We start from the raw sequence: 26816 nt of genomic DNA on the forward strand, positions 1-26816 counted from the left end.
ACAAATAAAGCAGTCGGCAGTCAACGGGGAGGTGCAGAGTATGCTACAAAATCTTTGTCGAAGTCTAGAAAAAACGGTTTTATGCCCAACTGCAATAAAAAATACTTTTGATGATAAAGTTCTGATGAGAGTGAAAAGTTAAAAGTGTGAATCTGTTGAGCCTTGAAGCGCCCTCTGCTGCTAGTCCTTTTATTCCCTTAATCTCGTCACCGACATTGCTGGTGGTGGTGTGTGCGCAGCCAATCACCATACCGGAAGTACAGACTACCTAGTAGCTGGCATCTACAACACAGCCGGACCCGCCGCATGCATAAATCTTTGTTTACTTTATTGATGTTTAGGCGGGGCCGTTCAGTCAGCAGCAGACGACACTCTCACACACAGAAAGAGATTTGCCACATACCGGATCAGCAACGTGGTGACGGATTATAAGCTGGTGATGTTCAAATGATTGCTCATGCTACTGAATTCCTCAGTTACGTCCATGCGAAACCTGGCGACTAGACGCCACTAACTAGCCAAACGAGCCTGGTCAACCACTAAGCCTGAGTGATACACACAGCGCGATTATGAATTTAATTTTGAATAATTCGATAGTGTGAAATAGATATACAATTCATCGCTTCGTGTGGACTCGACACCTAGATCACATGTGATTGGATTGGAGGACCAGTTTTGAATTTTCACGATTTGTTGGAGAACAACAATAATTGTCGGCTATCAGAATAATTTGTTGTCTTATTTTTGACCGAGCTTTAAATTGAAGCTAAAACATTCTATAAACAATGGCCGGGTCGGATGGATGTGCATCTTCTGACGTCTCCTCGGGGTCCGATGGAGAACACTCATCCCCAAGAACTGCATCTTCATCATCTCCTGCATCAACGACTCGCTGTAAGAAGCGGGATAGCGTCTCATCAGCAGCAGTCAGGCATCGACACAGACACAAACTCAGCCACCGGTTTGAGTTTATTAGAACACTTGGATGTGGCACTTACGGGAAAGTAAAACTGGCTGTGCAGCTGGACACAAGGGAAGAGGTAATATCGTATTTTTTTGTAAAAAACATTGCAGTTGGAAATAATTATTTTGTGTTTTTATTTCCGTAGTGTTGCACTGAAACTTTAAGCTACATCAAGATGTACTATGAAACACTGGATGATCGCAACTGGAAATGTTTTCATTTTGTTCATCTGTTTATATATAGGCCTAAAGAAAATTCCATCAAATTAACCATAATTCCAAAACTATCATTTTGGTGCTGATATTAAATTATAAAAATTTCATATTTATAAAGGGCCAGTTAAAGTAAAACAGTTCAATGTGCATGTATTTTGAACTAAAAAAAGTTGTGACAGTGAAATAATCCTTTGTTGGAAAATTGCATTGAAAATAACTAGAGCTTTTTTTTTTTTTTTTTTGCAACTTCAGTCCCCCTGCCCCCTGTTCCTGTTTTAAATTGTTTACAAATCATTGACAAACACAGTCGTTGGTAAGGATTTTTCCAGTCTGTGTAGAGTCTTGCTCAATCATGAATAGGCACTTTTTAAATTATTAGCAAGATTAATATTCTGACATCATACTTTCAAAATGTTCTCATCCTCTTATTCTCAACTATGTCTTCTAACTACAACGCCCTTCTGCCTCTTAGGGCACCATGGAGACACTGTTGATGCGACCATGATGCAATAAATACATTATGAAGCATTTTTCACTAACCATGGAAGAGGAAAAGCAAACATCTAATTATGCAATGCTCCTTCCCAAGTATTTGTTAATTCATCAAGTGTGATAAATCACTTGTGATGACCCTACACCAAAAATCCTCCTCTTCAAACCTCCTTCATTTCCATCATTAAACAGGATGTTATGAATGCTTTATTGGGTTCTGTCCCTCAGCCTGTCAATTATGGTCCTACTACAGACATTCCAGCCATACCTGGGTCCATTGTTAAAACCCAAGACTCCAGACAGCAACCTGTGCTGAGAGAAATTTGCATTATTAAGACAGGTGGGCCAACGGGATAAACACACAATTCACCAAAGCTGGCCTTCCAAATGGCCTCATGCACAACAATGGAAGTCTAAACCACATACACTCCCATACAGCAAACATAGCACTGAAGGTTATGTGCCACTATAGTATATTGATTACTTTTATTCAGTAGTTTTTGCTGAAATAAAAATCAATGGATTTTTGTGTGTAAATCAATCCAGTTTTCTGTGATCAGTTTGAAATTGATATTGTTTGAAATTTCACAAATCCATAATTTATAGAAAAAAGGCTCCTTGAATAGCATTTGTTAAACAAATACTGACTGTGACGAAATAATCCTGTGTTTTCACTATCAAGGTTATGTTCAATGTGAGGGTTAATTTTGAATGTATTTATATTTTATGGGGGTTTGTCAATTGGTGTGATTATTTAGATATTTTTGATTTCATTTTCAAATGGGGAAAATCTTGTTGATATTGAAGTTAATTTTTATCAAGTTAAATCTAAACTTAATAATTCACTTTCCAGAATTTGTTGGCAACATTTTTGTGAATGCTCAGCATGTGCCTTTTGTAAAGAGGAAATATAAAATGAGATGAAATCGTATGAAGAGGAAATATGAAATGAAATGAAAATGAATATGAAACTTGATAAGTTAAAACCAAACAAATAATCATATTTCACTTTCCAGAATTTGTGGGGAACATTTTCGCGATTGCTTAGTTTGTGCCTTTTGGTGGTATTGAGAGAAAATATGGAATGAAATGAAAATAAATATGAAATATGATAAATTAATATGAGGTAGACATTTGTTAAGTTTTGGTTGTCTTTTTTCTATAATAGGTTGCTGTCAAGTGTATACCCAAGAGTAAGGTTGACAATGCAGCTGATCTACGACGTCTTAGACATGAGATTGAAGTCATGTCCCTATTGCATCATCCTCACATCATCAAAGTCACAGAAGGTGAGTTTTACAAACCTTTGATGAAATTATGTCAAAATTTTCTGGAATTTTTAAAGCTGGGTGTCAAAATTTAATAACAGGGTGTCTTAAGGACACACCCATGCACCCCTCTTGCTAACACTATTGCTCCAGGCATGGCTTTACAACTTTTTCCTGCTTTTTTTTGGAACTTGAAGAAATAATTATCAGCTGATAATTGTCACTTGGGTCAAGTTAAATTTGTTTTTAAGTAAATGTTGATTCATTTCCTATGAACCAGCAGTTAAAAACAAATAAAAGAGTTGTATTCCTCTTCTAAGAGTGTTCACATTTCTCAAATCTCTGCTTTTTTAGCAATCTGTGTAGTTTTGAGCCAACAGTTCACAATAGTCTTCTGGTTTTCTTTTGAGAGTGTTCAAATTTCTGATATATATCTGCTTTTTTAAAAGCATGGTTTGGTGTAGTACTGAATAACAGCTTAACAAATTTTATGAAAGAGTTTTCTGGTTCCACAAATTTTATGAAAGAGTTTCCTGGTCTTCTTTTGAGAGTGTTTAAGTTTCTCAAAACTCTGGCTATATATAAAAGAGGTTTCTGACTGTCTTGTTTTGAGAGAGTTAACATTTCTCAAAACTAAGAAATTTTGACCTATACAATTAAAGCCAACGGTTGAATTGAAGTGAACTATTTGTGAAAGTTGTTGACAAATCGTACAATGTGTGTGACGCATGTTCCTGCATGGGGGAGTACAGTTGCCGCGAGGCTTTAAGGTTTGTTGGGATTTCATTCAATGCTTTATTGAAATAAAATAGCGTTTTTTTTTTTACCAGATTGGAAAGGGCATGGTAAGAGGAATTCCATCAACCTGGTATGTCAATAGAGTTGTTGGTGTTTTGGGACAAAGTATGCCATGAGTGATGAAGTGCTTTACTGTTCTCAAAATAAACTGCTCTTTGATGAAATCATTTTACATGCATTACTGGTGTCCATGGGCATTGCATTATTTATGGGAGTTGAAAGGTTTAACATGGCTTCAGTTATACGTGGAGATGTTTTCTTTTCTTGCCTTTTCCTGCATGTCTGTACGTATGTCCAGATCCTGTAATTTAAATGAACTACAATTGAAGTGAATGCATTTGATAATCAGGAATTATCATTATTTGCGATTACTGCACAGTGCAATTCCCCCCTGAAAAGTCCCTGTTAGATTTCACAATCGGTCTTTATTTACATCAAGGCTTAAAATACATCTTTCCATAACCTTATCAGTATTGGGTATTTTCATGTAAGTTTAACGAATGATTTCATAGGGAAATTCTCCTAGAAGGATGTGGATTAAACTGTTGCATGCATTCTTCTGTTAATCCCTACTAATCATTAATTATGCAACCCCACCCGACAAAAAAATGAAGTATCAATTATTTTCTTTGCAGTGTGTCACACATCATCCCTGGTATTTCATCAAAATCAAATTTGATTTTGAAAGAGTAAAATATATTTTGTTTTTTAAAAACATTTTTTTTTTGGTAGTTGCTCATGATCTTGGGGCATATTTTTTGTACCTTAATATAATAAATGAATGAAAGAAGGAATCAATACATAGGCATTGACTGATTAAACTTTGGTTTGGTAAAATTAAGGTCCCACTTCTTCCACACTGCAGTGGCTGCTTTGTTAAATGATATTTCATCTAGAATAAATGTTATATGAATAGAACATAACTGATCAATTTTAAATTTTAAAAATTTATGCAGTCAGTAAGTTCATACAGCTTTATCAAAATGAAAGTAGTCATTTTGAATGGCAGGACGCATAATGGAAGAATTTATTATTCCAGCAGACACAAAACAAACATTCTTGAGCTAGCTGCAAACACAAAAATGTGTTTGTGTACAATAATAGAATAGGGTTTTCCCCGTTCATTGTATCATGCGAATAGTATGTATACACCTTGACAATAGCCTGACCAGTTTTTTGTGAAACATGGCACCCAGAAACCCTATTAAATGATGCTGGACTTTGAAATGAAAAAATAACAACACCTTTTATGAACAAATCTAAACTTAACAAACATTCCAACAATGGTACTGCCGCAGTGTATACAGCACGGGACCAAAGTGGCACATTGTGCTGTCATGTCTGCAATAATATGAAAGAAAAATGGTACCTTGATAAATGATGATGGTATCAATACAAAATCATGTGTAAATAAACTCTGAAGGACAGCTAGGTAAGAATGAATTGTTTGAAGCCATGCACTGGTCCTTGCACGTTGTACCTGACAGACATACACCTTAAGTACACAACACAACCGTCGCTTTTAACAAGAAAATATTTGAATATGAGAAAGAATTCTATTTAGGCCTGAAGCCTTTTTAGGCATCTGAAAGCACACAAATGTGCAACAACAAGGTGTTTTTCTTTCATTATTTTCTTGCAATTTCAATGACCAATTAGGCCCCTCAGCCCAAATTTTCACAGATTTATTATTTTATGCATATGTTGGGATACACCAAGTGAGCATACTGGTCTTTGACAATATTACCAAACTTGTCCACTGTCCTTAAATATTCTGGAATTTCAAAGATTTCAATCAGATCATAGAGAAGAGGAAAGAATTCTCATTAAAGCAGAAGAAGAAGTAAGACCAAGCAGTTCTTCATTTCAAGAATCTTATATATTTTTTACTGTGCAATAAGATACAGTTACACTGTTACTAAACACTTGGAAGGAGTCTTGAGGCCACTTGTCTCGAATGATGAATCACCATTTTTTTTAAGGAACCCACATTTTTGGTCTGCAACCTCATTCCTCAGGGACATGTAGCCAGTTGGTGGTTTGTGCCTCTTGACTACCTTCTACTAGTACTTAGAGGTGACATTGGGTTCATCTAATCATAGCTCTGGAATGTTGTTATTATAGCGGGGTCCCCACAAACATAGAGGAAATAGCTGTTTAGTGTTTAGGTGGTCCTTTAGGAAGCTATTATATTATTTATTATTGCCTTGAAGATTGATGAACATCGTGTCGAGAAATCAAGTTTTTAAGAAGTAGTCCTGAGCTGTTATAGAAATGGACATGTTCGTAAAATGCTGACAGGAAATTGTTATTTCAGAATCATTTCTTAAGTTGAAAGTTTGTGAGCAGATGGTTGAATTAGGGTTGAATTTGTACCATTATGATTTATAATATAATAATAACTTTGCGTCACTATTAATCAGAACAATATATACCACCTACTGCTTTAGATTTCCCATTGAGCATGCAGGTCCAGCTTCAATCCTTAATCTTTAAGTTCCCCCAATAAAAGCAAATTGCGCATGTGGTTTTGTTATAATTAATCCAGTAATTCCCACATGCAGTTTTTTTCACATGTGGTGGCCATAATTTGTGCCAGCTGTTGTTCTGGAAAGCGCATTTTATTGGAAGTTTTTATCCATTCAGGACAGATTGTAGTATTCATGGCAGTAATAGAGGGTGACCACGGACAATTACCTTATTAAATAATAATGATGTAATAATGGACAGTGTAGGCCTAGGTGTTTTTTTAAAAGATGACAATATATTTGAGCATCATGGGCAGGGTTCATGCACTTTTTATCTGCCAGGATCTTCTGCCTAAATTTGCTGAGGAAAAATTGAAGGAAAGAATGAAAAAGATCTCGAGGCTGATATTGTTTGCTTTCAATACTTAAAAACGACAGAATAGTGAGGGTTTCTACATAAGAACTTGGTGTCCAATAATGCCCAGACATCCCTCTAGCTAACAGTTGTATAAAATCAAGTGATTTGTAAAGTAAAAAGGCTCTTTTTGACCAAGGAAAAGTATTTTGTTTAATAGTGTGCAATAATGATGATGAGAACATAGAAGCAGCTGTTGCATAATTTATTAATGTATTGTTACATTAATGTATGCAGTCATCATGGCAGCATTTCTGAGCAAGAATATCACATTCACTTGATTTTGTTATAACTCTGACTCAAATTTAAGGAGTATCACTATTTCCCTGCCAGATTGAAACTTTCAACAATAAGGAAATACAAGGCCACTGGATTATGTGCCAATATTGCTGCTTGGCATTTAACCAGAATTTATGGCTCTTCCCTGGAGCTATGAGCACTCCCCTGACAGTCCTTACTTCCTTTCTTGATATCCCCATTTGTTGTTCTTGCGGTTTTTGGGATCCCACTCAAGGAAGTTATGCAGAGTCTACCACCAGAACACTGGTTCCATTTAGTGGAAGTTTGAGGGCATATTTTTGGTCACACTGGTTCTTTGTTGGGAGGGATTTATCTTGGGATGAGGGAGGAAATGGGAATGTCTAAATGATAAATCTATGACTGAAAATGCCAGCTTTCTTAGTTCTTGCCCACAGGGGCTGTTAAATTTATTACAGGTGGTGGTTAAATGTGGGGTTCACAGAGTCAGCAAGAATTGGAAGGACAAGAGTTTTATTTTAATTCAATGGAACTGTCTTGTAAAACAACCGAAAGCAACAGAACTGCCACAATCATTCTGTTTTAAGGGATGCATTTAGACAGTACCCTATCAATTTTAAAAAGAAAATCATCATAGTTTTTTTTTTACATCCAAATACAGCTATGCAATGCTTTGCTAATCCACAGTGCCTTACCAAAGGACAGCACTTTTTAGGACCTTTCATGTAGTTTCGTTCACCCTGTAATAGAGGAAGCTTAGGACACAGATTAGGATAAATATATCCAGCTAGCTAAGCTGACAGTCAGAACTGACATGTTCTATGGGTAAGGGAGTCAACATGGTGGTTCCCATTTATTTAGGCCTAGTTGCAGGATGAACTTACAGATTACAGTTGTAAGACAATACATGTACTTCATGCATCATTGCATGCTGTATGTATAGGCCTATCAAACAACCACAACGGTCACGCTTTGAAAAAGACCGTGTGAAAGATTTTAAACTCAGATCACCTGATTTCCCACTCACTATTTCATCACCCCCGTCCACCGACACATACCATGCATTCATTATTCTAAAAGAGCAAGATCCAACCACTCCCCACACAAAGAGTTTTGCGGTTGTTGAACATACCATCTATTCTAAAAGTTAGTATTTTTAGTATAACTTTTACAACACTGACTGAACATGGCAAGTCCCTTTTGGCTACATTTGCAAGAAGGCATGGTGACTTCACCAACCCCTAATTACATCAGTTTCAAAAGGCTTTGTTGATGTTCTGTTGTATAGAAGTATGCTAGTCTCCACCACACCAGTCTGCCATGCCAACAGAAGCAGTGTTGACTTGTAAAGAGAAACACTGTGTTAATCTTTGGGGAACAGGATCTATGGTATTTGTAACTGTCCTGTGTAATGGATCCTGTATTGTTAGCTGATTTAAACAGCTTTACAAGCACAACTTCCTTTCTACTTTGGAACGTACACAATTTACTCAAACAACAAAGTTGTTTTCAAGAACTTCTTAAGATGTGTCCTCTGTGGTATCTATAGTAGGTACCTGTGACAACAATCAAAGAATTAACGTCAGATAACGTCATCAATATCAAATAACATCCACAAGTGTGTCATCATGGTGTAACCATGGAGGAAGGAAAATACATCCTCCATGGTGTGACTATCTTCAAACATCCAGAACTCCAAGAACTAAAAGTGGCAGATTTATAATACAAAGACCCTGAATTTTGGTCTACTCGAAAAAAGGACTTTGAGTTATAAGACAAAAAAAAAGTGGGCTAAAATCTGGACTGCTTACGGCCTGACACCCCAAAAATCACTTGCATTTCCGGTCCAGATAATCAGAGTCAAGAGATTTCCGGTTTGTCATTAATATAAATCCCATTGTTGAGTCTGCCCAGTCATTGAATCTTCTTGTCCAGTGAACCACATCAACTTTGGTTAAAATTACCAAAATATAATCCATTCATTTCAAAATCATTGTGAAAAAAAGCAACACCTGGGTTCCTCCCGTATTTGTGGTTTGATGTCACAGCAAAGACAACCACTGCAAACCTGTAAACAACATCATCATGTCATACTTAATAATAAAAATAAAAAAACATCTCATGCAAACATTTTTCTTCTGCAAGTTTTGTTTTCTGACAATAACTTTGGAAATGAGAAGCCACATCAACCTTGACAATATCTAAATCAGTACACACAGACACTAACAAACAACTCCCTCCATTGTACAAAAAACTCTCAGCTAATAAAAGAAGATCAAAAGAGAAGAATGAATTTCATGGGCGTTTGGGCGTTGTATCGTGTGTCTTTCCTCATTGTTAGTTTGGAGTGTATTGATGCGTGTTATTATTGTTTTGGCTGAGCTGGCTGGGCAGATAACCCAATAAAGTAAAAGTTCAAGTTTTAAACGCATTATTACGTGTAGGTATGACTTTCCTTTGTCTCACATTTTATTATATAATTGTAATTGTAGTATGACACACTTTGAATCTATGCACATGGGTTTCCTGTTGTGTACACAATCCCCTATGTGTCAATAGCAGGTATCAATTGTTACCTTTGGGGACTTGTTTTGAGGGAAATGATCTGAGTTATTTTGGTTTGGAATGAGATGTCCTCAATGAACCAGAGAATCAGAAACTAGGTCGAGAAGGTATGGCCAGACCTGTTCCATCGAGTCAACTCCCAAAACATATGCCAACTACAACTTAAAAGTAAAACAAATCATAAGGCCACTATCTATCATCATGGATAGTATAAATAGTTTTCAGATGTCAGAACAGAGTCATCTTTAGCACCCCTAGTTTCGTTTTCTTGCTACTCGTATCGGTATTTCTATGAAATGCTATTTATATTTTTCTAAGGATCAATTAGGAACCTTTGAAAAGTATCTGGGTTGAAACCTACATGGATGGAACAAATACCCAAGGCAACTACCCAATTCCAAAGCCTAGTCTAAAAATACACGGTTCTTGCAAACCTGAGAAATGTAAAAGAACGACTCGGAAGATAAACCTGGTTGAGGCATGTCTTGTCATCATGATGATACCATGGCACGGAGGAAGGAAAATTCCATGATTATTTATAGCTCTACTATGGGAAGAATCTTTCTTCGAAGAGAGAGCCACAGATGTGACTGCACTCCTTGCTCTATGGTAACCAACATCACATCTGGGAAAGAGCTGTGGTCTGCACTCCTTGCTCTATGGTAACGCACACCACATCTTGGAAAGAGCTGTGGTTTGTTCCTTTACAACAATTTGGACCATTCTTTTTTTAAAGATGTTTGAATATCTGGGCACAATTTCATGGAACTGTGTTAAACTTAAAGCAGAGAAATTAGCAGGATTCCAGTAACAGATTATGTATGTGACAAAGTACTTTGGCTCAGGTTACCTAAGTTATTTTTGTATAGGCTTCCTTATGTTGCTGTGCTCAGCTACTTGAATGACAAATATGAATTATAGATATATTAAATTATAGATATATTAAGATATATTAAGATATTTACATTGAAATAAGATAATAGTTTTAAAGGCAGTGGACATTATTGGTATTAACTCAACATAATTTTTATCACAAGCCCTTACTTGGTAATAAGTAATGGGGAGAAGCTGATATTATAAAACATTGTGAGAAACAGCCCTTTCTGAAATAATGTATTTTTTTGAGAAAGAAGTAATTTTCCACAAATTTGATTTCAAGACCTCATATTTAGAATTTGAGGTCTCGAAATCAAGCATCTGAAAGCACACGACTTCGTGTGACAAGGGTGTTTTTTCTTTCATTATTATCTCGTAACTTCGATGACCGAGTGAGCTCAAATTTTGAGATACATCAACTGTGAAGGCCAGTCTTTGGCAATTACCAATTGTGTCCAGTGTTTTTAAATTTAGTCTTCAGTTAAAACATATGTAGCCCCCCTCCCCCATGATCATAATATTTACTCGTCCTGGAAAAATTTGTCTGTTTACCAAAAAGATAATTCTCCTATTTATAAAGTTAATCCTTTCAAGCTATCAATTTTGATTGGTTAATTTTCCTTTGGAATTCAGATTAAAATAGTTGGGTTGATATAAATACAAAGTGATTAAAAACCTTATCAATTTGCTACTGATTCAGAATTCCAGATCCGGAATTAAAAAAAGATTAGAATGTTGGCTGGGATCTTGTTTAGTATCTTGACCAGATGTCATCGGAACCAGAAGAATGAATATATTACCGAGAATTATTTGTTTGGTTGGTTGTTTGTTTTTATTTTGAGTCTACAGTAAACATGAACAATACATTAATTGACGAATTCTTGCTTGTGTGTGTGTTTGATCCTTGCTTGTGTGTGTGTTTGTAACGGTATTTCCATGAACTCACAATAACTATAAGGGGGTCTATGAGTGGCAATTTACGTGGAAAAAGAAGTTAAGCCCATCAGATCATGTCATTTCCCTTTAAACCCTGATTAAATACAATGCTACATTCTTTGTGTATGGGGTGACAATGGTCAATAGTGGCTGAGATTTAATCTGTACTAATCTGTTGTACTATCAGGGCTTTCTTGGGAATCGTTAATGTAAGGAATACATACATTGATATTAATTATAATGAACATCCTGTTGAAGATCTATGTGAACATCCTGTTGAAGATCTATGTGGACATCGTCTTTCTTAGTGATACAACATTGGTAAAGCCTCGTTTCAAACGGTATATCCTACATGTTATGCTTTAGGTAAACACTTCTGAGAGCAAGGATAGTTGGCTATTGTTGGTGGCTTAGCCAAATCGACCATACAACATTGTTACAGAAGTCGAAGGGGGATGTAGCAGAAATGTAGCAATGGAATAATAAGAGTGGTAAGAATGTCTTAAACGGATGTTTGAGACAAGCTTGACTTGTGATCATAGGGAAAGGACCATGGTGTGATAAAGGAGTGAACCAGAATTGTTGTTTTAAAAAAGACATTTTAAGAGAATCAGACTCTTTTGAGGAAGTGAACTTTGACTTTTGTGTGAAAAAGTGTGGTGCCTTTAGTAAAGTTTTTACTGTACTAATTTCATAAGGGTGATAGAGAGAGAGTTTAAAAGGTTAAATTTCCAGACCCTTGTTCAAATATGACTTGAAATTGTAAGTTTATATTAAAGTTATTATGTTTTCAAAAGATTTCTGTGTCGAAAGCACAAAGCATGTTTCTGCTCTTAAGGTTACCTATGAAATTAAAATTTCAAACAAAGTTTAAGGTCGTGCATACTGCTGGGTTGTTTATTAACAACTCAAACTAACACGCTCCCAATGGACTATGTATACAATAATATTTGAACTGGGACTTTGTGTACACATATTATTAACACGCAAGACAGTACAAGGAATCGCGCCATGTGTGGGTTGGCGTCATTGTGGGACCCTGGCGGTTTACGGCACATGGGGACCATGGACCCACAACAGAGAAACTCCAGGAAAGGTCTTACACGAACGTCACGTCTTTCTAAGAATAACAAAATGTTGTTGTGTATATCCTACAAGGACATCTGAATAGTCTTAAGGCATTTTCAGGGGGGGGGGAACCTGTAGATCAAAACAACAACCCCTGGATTGATGTTCAAATAGTCACTATGTACACATGAGTATTGTTTACCTCTTGGTTAACCAGCCAACTCATTTGGTAAATTATACCACTGCAATTGAACTGTCTGGGTCTGTTGCTATGTTACTATCAAGTAGTACTTCTATAGAGAGCAAGAACTTTATGAATGCCAGATTGTGTAGTGGTCCGTTTTTTTCCAAAGATGTTTAATCCCTGTTCCAGTACAACACAGTCTAATCTTTAGAAAAACAATTGTTGGTCAGACAAAATTAACCAAGGTAGTCATCTGACACAATTTTCACAACAAAACTGTACTGTAGGTATAGGCTATTCATGAAAAACAAACAAAATAGCATTCAGCATTTCAGTTTATTTGGAAAGCGTTTACCTGACATAAACAGATAATCAAATTTCATCTGTTGATAATTCTGACAGCTTTCCCCTAAACTTTGGCTCATCAGTTAAAGTTAGGCGCACTCTTTAAAGACACTGGACACTATTGGTAATTGATTGGTCGTCGCAGTTGAAAGATAACTATGAAAGAAAACACCCTTGTCACACAAAGTTGTGTGCTTTCAGATACTTGATTTCGACTTTCGACACCTCAAATTTGAGATCTGAGGTCTCGAAATCAAATTCGAGGAAAATTACTTCTTTCTCGAAAACTATGTCACTTCAGAGGGAAATGTTTCTCTCAATGTTTTATACTATCAACCTCTCCCATTACTCGTTACCAAGAATGGTTTATAATTATTTTGAGTAATTACCAATTGTGTCCACTGCCTTTAATACATTAAAATATGTCGCCATAGCAGTCAATTTTGTTTATTTCTTCTTGTTTACAGTCTTTGAGAGCAGAGAGAAGATAGTGATGGTGATGGAACATGCTAGCGGTGGAGAACTTTACGATTTCATCAACGATTCCAAACTGACTGTACAGCAAACTAAAGAGCTATTCCAACAGATTGTATCTGCTGTACGTTACATACATAAGGTGAGGACGATGGTAAAATGATCTTAAACTCAGACTGTGGCTTCTGAGTCAAAATCAATAATTCAAATAATAAATCACAAGGGAAACTGAAACTGACTGGGTAAATTTTATATGATTAAGGGTTGAACAATGACAATATTACTGGCACCCCTAACAAAGATATTGACAAAATAGGGAGACTGCCAACATTGGGGCTAGAAATCTCAGGTGGTAGAGCGCCAGCACGCCAATCAAAGGGTAGGAAAGGTTAAAATTAATAAACATACAGAGAGGTTTGAAATTGAAGAAAACAAATCTTGTTGATGATACATACTTGTAAAAGAAGCATTTATGAATAGCAATCTCATTCTTGATTATGTCAAACAGCAACCTCTGTAGAGAAAATAATGCTCAAAATGTAATGTGCTTTTATCCTTTTTCATGGTTTATTTTTACAGAACAACATCGTGCACAGAGACTTGAAGTTGGAGAATATCTTACTCGATAGCGACTTTAAAGTCAAGGTCAGTATTAAACATGGTATTACTATTAAATGTACATGTACACTGTTTCCCTTAGCAGTGTCTTTGAAGAAAGAGCCACATTGGTGTTAAAATTGAGGGGTTTCATAAGGGCCTTGCTTTATGATGTAGGCAAGTTATATGTGTTCATAGCGTGCATGTACATGCACTGCATGCATATTTTGGGTGTAGTTGGTATTAATACAGAACGAACAGTCAAAGGTGCGTGTTCATTAATCTCTGGTAGTTGTATGGTGGTTAAGGCTAAGCTAGACTGGTCACCTATCTTTATCCGCAAGACAGGCACTGGTCTTACAGGCCCAATGTCATGAACATATGTCATGTACTTTGATTGACTACTGCATCCGTGTAACGTTATAATGTTGTTTTATTCACAATGTATGCGTGTGTACATAGTGTATGAATGCAAGGCCAAAGGTACATCTGGAAGGTTGGTGTCTTGCATTATTCACAAGCCTCGAAGTGTGACGTCAGATGTTCAGGCTAAGGCTAAGCTCGGAATTTCAATAGTTGAGGGCGCTGTGCTAATGAAAAGAACTACAATAACGTATAGCTCATTGTTTATCGTTCATTTGCAATGCACACTCTCTATTGAAGCAATGAACAAAGATACCACTTGATATGCAAGAATGGAAAATTTATCTAAGTGACAGATTGGGAAGCTAAATTTAAAACTTGCCTCACGGCTGACTCTTGATGTTTTGGTGTTCTCTGTATTCTGTTACTACGTGTAATAAAGAATACATGGTTGATGTGCCACCAAAAACCATGACTTCATTATCTTTATGTACACCCAAGCGTGCAGTGCCAACATGCTCAACAATCAAACATGAGACTTAAAGGCAGTGGACACTATTGGTAATTACTCAAAATAATTATTGGCATAAAACCTTTCTTGATGACGAGTAACGGGGAGAGGTTGGTGGTATAAAACACTGTGAGAAACGGCTCCCTCTGAAGTGCCATAGTTTTCGAGATAGAAGTAATTTTCCACGAATTTGATTTCGAGACCTCAGGTTTAGAACTTGAGGTCTCGAAATCAACCATCTAAACGCACACAACTTCGTGTGACAAGGGTATTTTTTTCTTTCATTTTTATCTCGCAACATCGATGACCGATTGAGCTCAAATTTTCACAGGTTAGTTATTTTATGCATACGTTGAGATACACCAAATGTGAAGGCTAGTCTTTGACAATTACCAATAGTGTCCACTGCCTTTAATATTTACACAAGTCAAGCATTGCCAATATACTTGCTGAAAGTGTGTGATGTTTCCATATATAGTCAAACCCTATCGAAAGATCAGGAAAGGCTAATTCATACACATGGTGTTTTATAAATTGGTTGACATTTCACTAGGGACACTCAGGTATGATTGAACTGGTGTTGCTCTTACCCCAGTTATACTTCATACATATTAACCTCTTTAATTGGACATGCATTCCTGCATCTACCGCAGATACCTGATTCTTGTCTCACGATGCTAGGTCCATGATGCTAGGTCATGGACCGTGTCAGGAAGCTCTTAAGGTTGAGGGGTTTTCTATGGTTGCAAGTCAACCACAATGTCTCAAACTTTGTCATTGAAATCAGGAAGTGCAGCCTTTTCATGTGGATAGTTTATGGCTGCCCTTAATAAATATGTATGTTGTACGGACATCGTGTTGACACCAGTACTTTCTGACAAAGCATCGCAATTGCAAGGTCGGAATTTTGTGTGGTTTGTCTGGGTTTTTTTTCTGTTATCATGTAAAACATTTCCTTTTGGTAATTCTTCTTGCGTAACTTGTATTGTATAATCCACTTTATGGCAAGAGGATATGGCCTTTCCTTTGATGACTTTCTGCAGACACATTAAAAAAAAAGGTATATAAAAATGTTAAAAATTTATGTTGGCGCTGAAGCATTTAATCAAGGTAATGTGATTTTGACTGGAAATCCTGACAAAATATTTCTTTGAAAATGCATCGTCATTCATCAGGTTTGTTCAGAAGTTTGTTTTACTGGAATAAGCCCTAAAATGGTTTCTTGCAACTTTTTAGTCTGCTGTCAGGTCAGCTTCCCCAGTAGTGTACAGATCTCTTGTAGAAAGAGCTTGTATTTCATACATGATTTTTACCAAAGAGGGCCCACTTCATAGTCTCCTGTCAAGTCAGTTTCCCCCAGAGTAAAGGTCTCCTGCAGACAGCTTGTATTTCATAATATAGGATTTTAACCCTATCATCAATGGACCCACTTCATAGTCTCCTGTCAAGTCAGTTTCCCCTAGAGTAGGGGTCTACTGCAGAAAGATCAATAACCTCATAGGATTGTCACCCTACATCAAAAGACCTACTTCATAGTCTCCTGTCAAGTCAGTTTTCCCCAGAGTAAAGGGTTTCTACCAACCTTACTGCCAACAGAACTTTTATCTCATATAGGATTGTAACAGTAGACCCACTTTATAGTCTCCTGTCAAGTCAGTTTCCCCTAAAGGCAGAAAGATCCATACCTCATAGGATTGTAACCCTATTATCAAAGGGCCTACTTCATAGTCTACCTGAGCCTGTCAATCCATATTATCTATGAGTGGAAGAGGTCTTAACTTCTGTCAACTTTTTATCCGCTGGAATGTGTGATGTCAGCGGTTCAGATGGTTTATGGTTTTGACGAATACAAATATTCTGCCTGAAGGACATTATTAAATGATTAGATTGTCCAGTGGGGGTGGGGTGGGGTGCGGTGCGGGGGGGGGGGGGGGGTACTGGAAGTAAACTTTGTATGTCACGATTATAAAATAATAAATCAAAGGGTAGTTGTCTTGTTGTTGAGCCAACTCTCTTTGGTTGTGTACATGCTTAGCTGTATATCCAGTGATGACTTCATCCATGTATACCCCCACCCCTAAATCATGTGATTATCACATTAAAACAAACTTGGAGCTCTTTTAATATATTTGTACGAAATTGGAAGAGACTGCTCAGTGACAAGTTTGCATATCTAGTAGTACTAGGTCTTTGTGAAGGTCCTACACTAACCAATGTACGCCTATGCTGTTGATGGTCATTTCTGCAGTATTTTTGTTGTAAACCACATCTGACAAAACAAACAAAATTCCAACCCACAAATATATTATGTCAGTTTTGATTATTACATGTTTTGTCCTATGAAGGTATTTCCAATCAACAATCACCACATTTTCCTGGTATGGTATTAAAGAATGAACATGCTGAGTGCAAATTCAACCACAAATCACAACTGAAGGGATGATATCAAATTATTTTAGCACAGTATTTTTCATTAGTTTCTGTTTTCCTATTTTGACACTTCTGCTGGTATTTTCATCTAACCTCAATTGCCACAAACTCCTGGGGCTGGTATGTCCTTGGACTCCAGAGCCCCTCAAACCTGACTCCATCTTGAATTGTAACTCTGTGTTTTGACACCAGCATGGCGCTGTAACTCAGTGTTTTGACAACGCCATGGCGCTGTCGACCCTGACTGTGAACGTCTGCAATGCAAAACTGATTTACACCTGCAGGTAGCCAGCTGTATATGTTAAAGGCAGGCCGCTCGGAGAGACCAGATTGGATTAAGGTTCAAATGAGAAACGTGTTGGCGCAACCACCCTGTGTGAACATGAAGCCTAGAACTGTTTTAAGAAACCAAAAGGTAGACATAAGTCAACACACTGTCTAATTATACAGCCAGGGCCTGTCCTTTGCATGCTCTATGGTCTAGTAAAGCGTGGTACACATGTACGCCATCGGTAACAACTTTATCTAGTTGACTTAAGAACTATTACTACTGTGTTTGTTTACTTGATGTAAGTTGACAAAAGTTCACATTTTGGTCATCAATCAATCTTCAAGAGAATAAGGACAGGGTCTGTAGATGGTCAGGCGGTAAAAAGCATATTGGTACCTGATGGGTTCAGCAATCAAAGCCAACTCAACATCTGAGAGACATTGCCTGCTCTGTGCATGATTTCTATAATGGAAGTGGTTTTCATTCATCTTGTATGTATGTGACTTTTGATTTTGTGACCAGGCCACAATTTCCAAACAGCTTGTACCAATTTTCTGCTGATGAAAACATTTCAAAGCTGACCAGTATAGACAGTAAATGCCTAGTCAAGTAACCATTACAGGCAAGCAGAATTGTTAAGTGCTTAGCAGTATGTGTTTGCTTTAGAAACTCTTCAAAACTAAGTCCTATTTTCATTACAATTTTTGATCATTCATGAAGTGTAAGTTGCCATAGTTGTTGACTTCATCCTGTGTCTCCCCCAGTCATGTCAAATCTTATTATGTGGCTGTGAAGGAGATGAGATGTGACAATATAAGGGCTTCTTATTAAACCTTCCTGGGTCTGATATCAGTTACAGAACAGTCATCAATGGCTGTGCATTCTTGGATGGTGTGAGTGGCACACAAAACCCCAGGGGGTCAGTCTACCTCATAAATAGTCAAAAATATCTCTTGCCAGAAGTTCAGTGGCAACAACAGGAGAGGGAAAGGTAGCTGTATTGTGGTTACACTGGGAGGTTCGCGTGTCTTCAGTGTTGTATTTAGTTACGCTGTGAATGTCCCCTCCCACCAACTTTCAAACGAAAATATTCTGTGGTTTTTTTAGATCTGTGCTGGGATCAAAGAAATGCCATAGTTTTGGTACTTTTGACTGTTGGTGGGGGGTAGGTGTTGTTGGAATAAATTTATAGTTTTCGATCTTTTCAAAGATCGAAAACTGCAAAAATAGTTGATGGTGTTGGTGTTATTGCGTAATGAAATGCTTGCATCTTTAAGAAGAAAAAATTGTGTTTCCAATCCAAGATTCTCTCCGTCCGATAGGAGAATTGTTGAAATTAAACTTACATTCAGAATAACAGATTTTTTTTATTTATATATATTATTTTTATTGTGGTAATACCATGTGTTGTATCTACATTTGCCAAGTAGGAATAGTTTTTTTTCAAGTTCAGTGTGTCTTTCTTGAAGATGCAATGACCTATTCACGATAGCTGAATCATGTGATTAAAAATGACCATCTTGTGTATTCACTGTGGTAATTCTTCAAATTGACTCATGTCTAAATTTTCGAAACCGGGCTTGGGAAGGAAATGTGTTTTTTTTCTTGGTCTGGTTTTCTTGGACTAGAGGATACTCAATCATTTATTAGGACGAGGAAAGCTTGAGTCAGTTTCCTCTTTGATCCCCAGGTACCATCGGAAGTTGGACACTCATTCTTGTTGTTGTCCTTCCTGTATTGGCTTTCCTTGTGGTAGCAGGGGCAGTACTGACAACATCCCAGCCTTGAGCAAACGTTGTCAACTTCAGAAAGTTAGACCTCAAACCACAAACAAAATGGCAGACAATTCACTTAAACATCATGTGTAGCGATTTGAAACTATACAGTGAAGGTTCCATGTTTGTTTGTCCCTTTAAAAAAGAAAACAAGTTTTATGCTTTATCAGAAATTGTGTGCACATTTCAAATGGAGGTTTATTGTTATTGTATAAGCAATGGTGATTTTTGATATTTCCAAAGTTGATGGAAAGTTCGGACAGAAATATTTCTTTTTTAAAGGATTGGTATTAGTATGCACTTAAGAATTAATAGGCTTTCAATTTCTCTTGAGAATTGGTTCTGGTGTTAACCAGTAACCTTTCAGATGGAAATATTCCTTTGCAGGATTTATAAAATCAGTGAGTTTTCAGACTGAAATTAATTGGACCCCCAATCTTTGTATCATTTCAGATTGCTGACTTTGGCCTGTCTAGTAAGTTCGATCACAGCAGGTTGCTGGACACCTTCTGTGGAAGCCCACTCTACGCATCGCCAGAGATCATCAATGGATCCCCTTACCATGGACCAGAGGTAAGGAGTTAGCCTTTATTGTCTCCACATATCTGTAGAGCTGCTATCATGCATTCCTCTTAACACCAGAACACTCAGCCTACAGATCACAAAGCACAGTGTTGCCCCTTGTGGTAACTATGGGTGCTATTTACTCAGTCTCAACACGATACAATGTGCTTTATTTAATATGCCAATCTAAAAAGCAAACTTGGTAACAGAGAAACAGAGAAATCAAGTATCAAAACCATACTAGATTTCTGAAAATTTGCCTCTGCATTGCAGCATTGCAGGATTTTGTAACCATTTTGTGACTAAAGAAATTGTTGTTTCTCGTTTGCAATGAAAGTTTGCAAAGTGTTGTCAAAGAACAGATCCAGGTCCAGTAGGGTGACTTCACAGAATCCTCTTTGTGTTTGTGTGGTCATTCAATCTAGGTATTGTACACCACCACCTCCAAGCACAACAATACAATCTGTCAGTCAAGCTGTCACTTTACCTCAACGCAACCTGTAGCTGTAAACAGACCTAGTGTTAGCTAAAGGAAGACCTATCATTGGTTGAGAGTTTAACCTTAGAGACGGTAGTCTATGGAAGGGGTCAATTCTGTTTTATCATCTTGTCATCTTGTTTAAAGGGTTATGATACCTTTTTGTAGATCAGGTTTTTTGTCCATGACATGAATCCCTACTCACTGTGAATGAAGATGTATGTATTAGAAGTTTCAGCCTCATTAGTCGGCAAGTTTTTGAGAGAGAAAAAAAGTGAACAATGATTTCAGGAGGGTCGCATAAATCCGTTGTACATGCTTAAAATATTTTTGTGAAATTGTTTTACTCATTTCTAAAAAAGATACAGCACCTCAGTCTGTAAGATAAATTTTAAGAGAAGCTTTCTACCATCATTATCTTTAAACCGTAGTTGAATGTAAATCTGTGGACATTTTGTGTTATGTGTTGTGCAAAAAGTACACAAACCCTTTATTTGCATTCTTCTTTTTTTTGCCACTCAGGTTGATTGCTGGAGTCTGGGTGTGATTCTATACGCCATGGTATACAGGACAATGCCATTCCATGGAGCTGATTTCAATCAACTCAAGAAACAGATCGCCAAGGGCGACTTTGTTGAGCCTCCAGAATTATCAGGTAAGAAACGTAAACATCTCATGTCCATGTATTCTTGGAGACTAGCTTTTTAAAATGAAAAGATTATGATGTTGGAAAGAAAAAAAAGTTTAAATGAAAAATTCTCTCAGTTCATGTGTCAAGGATTTCCTGTTTCAGTATTGACATGCACTTGTAAAAAAGCATCACTCTATCCTCTATATCAGACCACATCTTCCTCCTGTTAAACTATAAGAGACCATACATTTCTGTATAATCATCACCATTTATATGCCAGACATTGCTAATCTTGTTGATTGCTAATCTTGTTGATTTTTTTGTATCAATATTTGCAGTTAAAATGCCAGGAAAATTAAAAAAGAAACAGAAATACATGGTTTTGTTTTGAGATGTATGCCTACACGGGGAAAAAATAAGAAAATGTCAATTCAGTCCCAAACCTTTTCTTTGACCCCAACGCTTGAGCAAAAGTTTGTCAAATAATGCTGCGGCTGTTCGTGGCCGCTCTGGGCATTTTGATATAAGCTGCTTGTGGTCGCTATGATCTCAGGGTTAGTTGTTTCACCTTATTTTTTCTTTTTCTTAGATGCATCTGATTTGATTCATCGCATGTTGACCGTCGACCCAAAGAAGCGGATCCCGATTGAGGGGATCATAAACCACCCCTGGGTCAGGGACAGAGGTTCACATCCACGCAGGAAAAGCCAAGATGTCGTCCGCCTCAGACAAACAGAGATCCTCTCACAATCTGTGAAGTCATCAGTGGAATACACCCGTCCTGTGGTCTCAACCACATCACAAGAAACAGCTAAGAAGCCACTTGCTAGCATCCTTAAGAAAACTCAGAGAAGATCCTCACATAGTCCTCGTAGAGAGAATGCATCTTCTGAATCTACTTGTCTGCTTGAGGAAAAGAAAGCAACCAGTGGACCAAAGAAAGAGCAGAATGAAACAACGGAGCCAGTCAAGAAGGGGATCTTGAAGAGACGGGCTAAGGATAGTGGTGGAGATAGTGGATTAGAGATCAACGAGTCTGGACAGAATAAGAGTGGTGGCAGCTTAGATTCAACCACTGGGGATCAGGATAAAGATGTGATATTAAGAGAGAAGAATAAAAGAGATTCAGGGATCGATCAGGACTTGTCTTGCTGCGTCAGTGAAACTTCTTCTACTCAGTATGAAACATGTAAACTCAGAGTCAAACCAAGACTCCACTTCAGCAATATCAGCAAACGTCACTCACGGGGAAAATACTCAAGAGTCACGCAGGTCTGGGAGTCTATCTACACCGCTTCTCAGTCACAAGAAACGGCCATCCAAATACCCCCGCCACAAAATGGCACAACCCTGGCAACTCTCAAACATGATAACTCAACTTCTAGCAACGAGGACATTTTAGAAATCTTAGACTCGCCCGCTCTCCGGACGCCCACAGTCAAGAAACAGTTTCAATATCTTGTGGAGGAGACAAAGTCATTGACGGTGGATGTTGAACATTCTTTGAGTGTCGATGTAGCCGAGGATGACAACTATACAAGGGATGAACTTGTGAGTGCAATGGATGATGAACTCTTGGAGGTTTATCAAAAAGCTCTTAAAATATCACAGGCTTTCAAGTGAGCAGTGATAACCTATTTTTTTAAATGACAACTTTCCCTTTAATTATCTCAATTTGTGCTGCCGTTAAGAAACACATTTTGTACTCGGACATGTTTTTGTAAGACTTTTTCTGGGACAATGTACTTTGCAACTCAAATCTAGAACTAGTTATCAAATAATATAATTGTTTTTACCCAGAAAATTATTTGGAAAAGAAATTAAACAACATCAAAAGAAAGATGTTGAAAAATGTTTTTATTTATTAAGTATTTAACACTCCTTCACTGCCCAATTTGTTTGACTTCCAATAAAAAGATTTTGGAATAAAAATAAGAAAGGATGAAGCGTAGAATAAAATATTGAAGCTCTATACAGAGGAGTAATATTAATTTGGATAAATTGGAATTATCTGTAGTTAGAATTTATCTCAACAGTCTGTTTGAAAAATAAAATCAGGATTGTAGAAACATAAATTATTCAGTAAAACCAAGGAAACAGGACATGGATAAATGTCAGCCATGATCATAAAGCCATCAATCTCTCACCCATTTGGGAATCAGGTAAACACATAACAACATTCCTTCTAATGCTGTGATTTAAAGAGACAAGGTATGCACTCGGCATTACACCAACCTTCTTTCTATTTCACTTAGAGGTATATCACCATAGTCAAATCTTCCTTCCCTCCAAACCATGGATGTGCTTGTACAGCATTATAATTCAAACTCAGTATTTAACAAACCCTCCTATATTCCCCACCCATATTTAAAATATCAGTATAATAATTTAAACAATGTCATAATTATTTTCCTTACGTCGTATAAGCTCCCCCCCCCCCCCATATTTAAATCAGCAGTAAAATTATTTAAAGGCAGTGGACACTATTGGTAATTACTCAAAATATTTATTAGCATTAAAAACTTACTTGATAGCGAGTAATGGGGAAAGGTTGATAGTAAAAAACAGTGTGAGAAACGGCTCCCTCTGAAGTGCCATAGTTTTCGAGAAAGAAGTAATTTTCCACGAATTTGATTTCGAGACCTCAGATTTTGAACTTGAGGTCTCGAAATCAACCATCTAAAATCACACAACTTCATGTGACAAGGGTTATAGTTCTTTTATTATTATCTCGCAACTTTGATGACCGATTGAGCTCAAATTTTACAGGTTTGTTATTTTATGCATATGTTGAGATACACCAACTGTGTAGGCTAGTCTTTGACAATTACCAATAGTGTCCACTGCCTTTAAACAATGTCATATTGTACTCTTTAATCGAAACTCCTGATGGTTAATTGACATCTGTAGTCAAGGATGGCATAATAAGACATGAATGTTCTCTTTAAGGTGATGTAAGATTCCATGGGTCTGACCATGGCTCTTGGCAGGCTCTAGGTGTGATGTTGTCGTGAGTAGGTTTTAACCTTGTGAGGAATTATATGCACATGTCATAAAGCCACCAATCTAGCAGATGCGTAGATAGGGAGTGCAGACATATTAGTAGAAAAGACAACCATCTATCATTTGGGGGAGGGGGGATAAACTTCATGGTACTGCATGTTTACAGTAGATCTAGATGGCAAATCAATGATTCCTTAACAGCTTGTTCCACTGGTTAGAAAGGAAAATTTATATGAGATGCATTCAAGCTAAATGAATCCTTTGTTTGAAACACCATTATGGATAAACAAGATCTACATATAGGCCAACAATTCAATTTTGTCAGTTTGTTTATTATTTTTATTTGCTGCCAAAATGTTTCTTATTCAATAATGCCAACTTCCTTACTGATGAGTAACATTAAGCACTGGGTTAAATCTAGTATTGAAGGAAATTTGTGCCGTAGTACCCTTTTCTCAAAAGACAACTCAACTTTAAACCACTTTATAATCTCAGTTTCATTGGCTCGCATCTCTCGGTGTTTCTTCTGTCACAACTTTTGAACCAAAAGTGGTATTAACATGGGTCTTAATAGCATTTAAGCATAGATAATGCTCTTTTCAAATGAATAAAAATGGTCGCATCCACAAATGACTAATTTTGCTTGAGGAAATCACATAATGGTAAACAGTTCAATTTGATCAAGATTGCTACCAACTGTTTTCCGTCAACTTGAATAGACTTCCATAGGTTTTTTACAGAACATTGTGTATGATATTTGCATGTATGTCAGGTTGAATTCGATAGCATGTAAACATTATTAGCACTACATTGTAGTTCATTTCATCTCAATTTATCCAAATGAACTCCTTGATGACAAAACCTCCTGTGCAATTCTAGTGGATTATTTACCCGATGTCTGATATGGAATTAGTGCATTGTTCGTGTACCCAAAACAGTCCAGGCATATCAATTTTTTTTCTTTTAAAGGTAGTTGTGTTTTATTTTTTATTATAGCTTTTAGATAAGGTATTGTCATATTGTTTACATATAATAATTATGTATAAGTTTGAATAATTATATGTAAATTGTATCAGTACAAAATTCTTTAACTTTAGTTATTTATTTTTGTCCAAGTTCTGTTTCATTGGTTATTACTGATGGCCCATAATTAACTACACTGCAATAATAGACCAATCACACAAAATTACGCACACTGTACAAATTGATTATTGTGGGGTTTTTTTTGCCACAGAACAACTAGCTCTCAGTGGTCTCTCTAAAATTATTGCATTATTTACTATTTTGATATAGTATTTTCTTTTAATATTGTGGCTCAACTATTAGAAAATAAATTATTAGCTACCTATTGAATGCCAATGCTACAAATTTTGCAAGTCTTTAAACAACTACATGTATGTACCATAACGAACATCTCAGTTTTTTTTTCTTCTATATTTCTTTTTTCACTTTGCAATTGGTTTATGACAAATCTCTTTTTTTTATTAGAAGAGAGCAATGGGAAATATTACTTTTTCAAGATTCTTATGAAAACCTTTTTCTTAAGTTCCACAATCTGTGTGTAATGTTTGGTATTTAGAGCTCAACTTTCTTAGATTAGTGCTGAACTATTTGCTTTATTTGCAATAAAACTAGTGTCTCTAAAAGTCTTGTATAGCAAGATCTTTCCAGAACATACTTAAAAATAACAGCTTTGTGAGTTGCATGATCAAATATTCCAAACTGTCCACGTCTGGAGTTTGAAATACGTAATGCCGAGTTGGAATAATAAACTGTGCTTGTTAGAGCCAGTTGGCATAAAAAGGTTTCAATTGGTATCATGAAGACGTCATGCTGCCTTGTGACATTTGAAAAGTATACAAGTAACCGTTGATCATGTGAAGATGGGATGAGGGTGCGAGGGCATAAAAATGTCATGGACAGTTATTGATATGAAACTATTTACATTGCCTCAGCAGACTGTAATGAATCAAGGCTAGTGTACATTGCGCTGGGTTGGTCGAAAACGAGATCTGTGGCACACAACAGCTGTTATTGAAGCGTGTCTAGTAAAACTATTTCTGTAACATTCAAAGACTTCCACATTTGGGCAAAACTAACTAAAAAAACAGTTATTTATTTTCTTGCCATTTGTATAAAAGGGAAAATGTTTTAGTGATCATGTGGCATCGGTTAGGCTATGTGGCACAATGTTGAATTGCATTCCTTGTATAAATTAACATGCATATTTCTTAAGTCTGGTTATAATTACTCAACTAAAACTGTGGCTGCTTAGTGCACAGCATACTTTAGTTTTCTTGTCCTGTATGTGTGAACTTAGTCTGACCTCTCGACGTAACAACAACTTGAGGAAAGACAATCGCATGACCCGTGTCATGGAATACAAGTGTAAATTATGGAAAGTATTTATTTTAAAAGAAATCTTGGTCAAACCTTTTTTAATCCCTCCATGTAGCTTAAACAATCTAGTCTTCATTTAGATCCATTATAATACAAGTACAGTCGCCATTTAAAATGATACTCTTTTTCTTTTAAATCTTTGGCTGGTTTCCAAAGACTTATACTCGGTAACCATGTACATGTATGTAGTTTTCACTATTCATTTACTTTATTCCGATTGGAACTGGAACAGAATGTTTCAGTTTTGTGTTATTTAAATAACTGAATATGCAAGTGTTGTATTTCTTTGAATAAATAATTCCTATTTAATGAGATCAACATTGTATGAGTGATTGTCTTTTCATTGGTTCAACATTTATTGTATTATGGTAGTTAGAGCAAGAAACGATCAATTTTCATTTCAGTTGTCAGTATGTGGGTTCGAATCCCGGTCATGACACTGGTGCCCTTGATACATAACCATTATT

General features: G+C 36.7%; 1 protein-coding gene across 1 annotated transcript; it reads left to right on the plus strand.

Moving 5' to 3' along the window:
* Positions 1 to 367: 367 nt before the first annotated feature.
* On the plus strand, positions 368 to 26657 carry LOC139954488 (uncharacterized). Its single transcript, XM_071954304.1, has 7 exons — positions 368 to 1040; positions 2840 to 2960; positions 13320 to 13468; positions 13906 to 13971; positions 19727 to 19846; positions 20838 to 20970; positions 21536 to 26657. The coding sequence occupies exons 1-7, from the start codon at positions 786 to 788 to the stop codon at positions 22567 to 22569; spliced, it is 1878 nt and encodes a 625-aa protein (XP_071810405.1). The 5' UTR covers positions 368 to 785; the 3' UTR covers positions 22570 to 26657.
* The last annotated feature ends 159 nt before the right edge of the window (positions 26658 to 26816 follow it).

This window comes from Asterias amurensis, chromosome 2, assembly GCF_032118995.1.
Source record: "Asterias amurensis chromosome 2, ASM3211899v1".
NCBI lineage: Eukaryota > Metazoa > Echinodermata > Asteroidea > Forcipulatida > Asteriidae > Asterias > Asterias amurensis.

Coding starts and splice junctions, on each gene's coding strand:
- LOC139954488 (XM_071954304.1), top strand. CDS start 786: ATGGCCGGGTCGGATGGATGTGCATCTTCTGACGTCTCCTCGGGGTCC. Junction 2,961..13,319: donor CATCATCAAAGTCACAGAAG/GTGAGTTTTACA, acceptor TCTTGTTTACAG/TCTTTGAGAGCAGAGAGAAG. Junction 13,469..13,905: donor CTGTACGTTACATACATAAG/GTGAGGACGATG, acceptor TTATTTTTACAG/AACAACATCGTGCACAGAGA.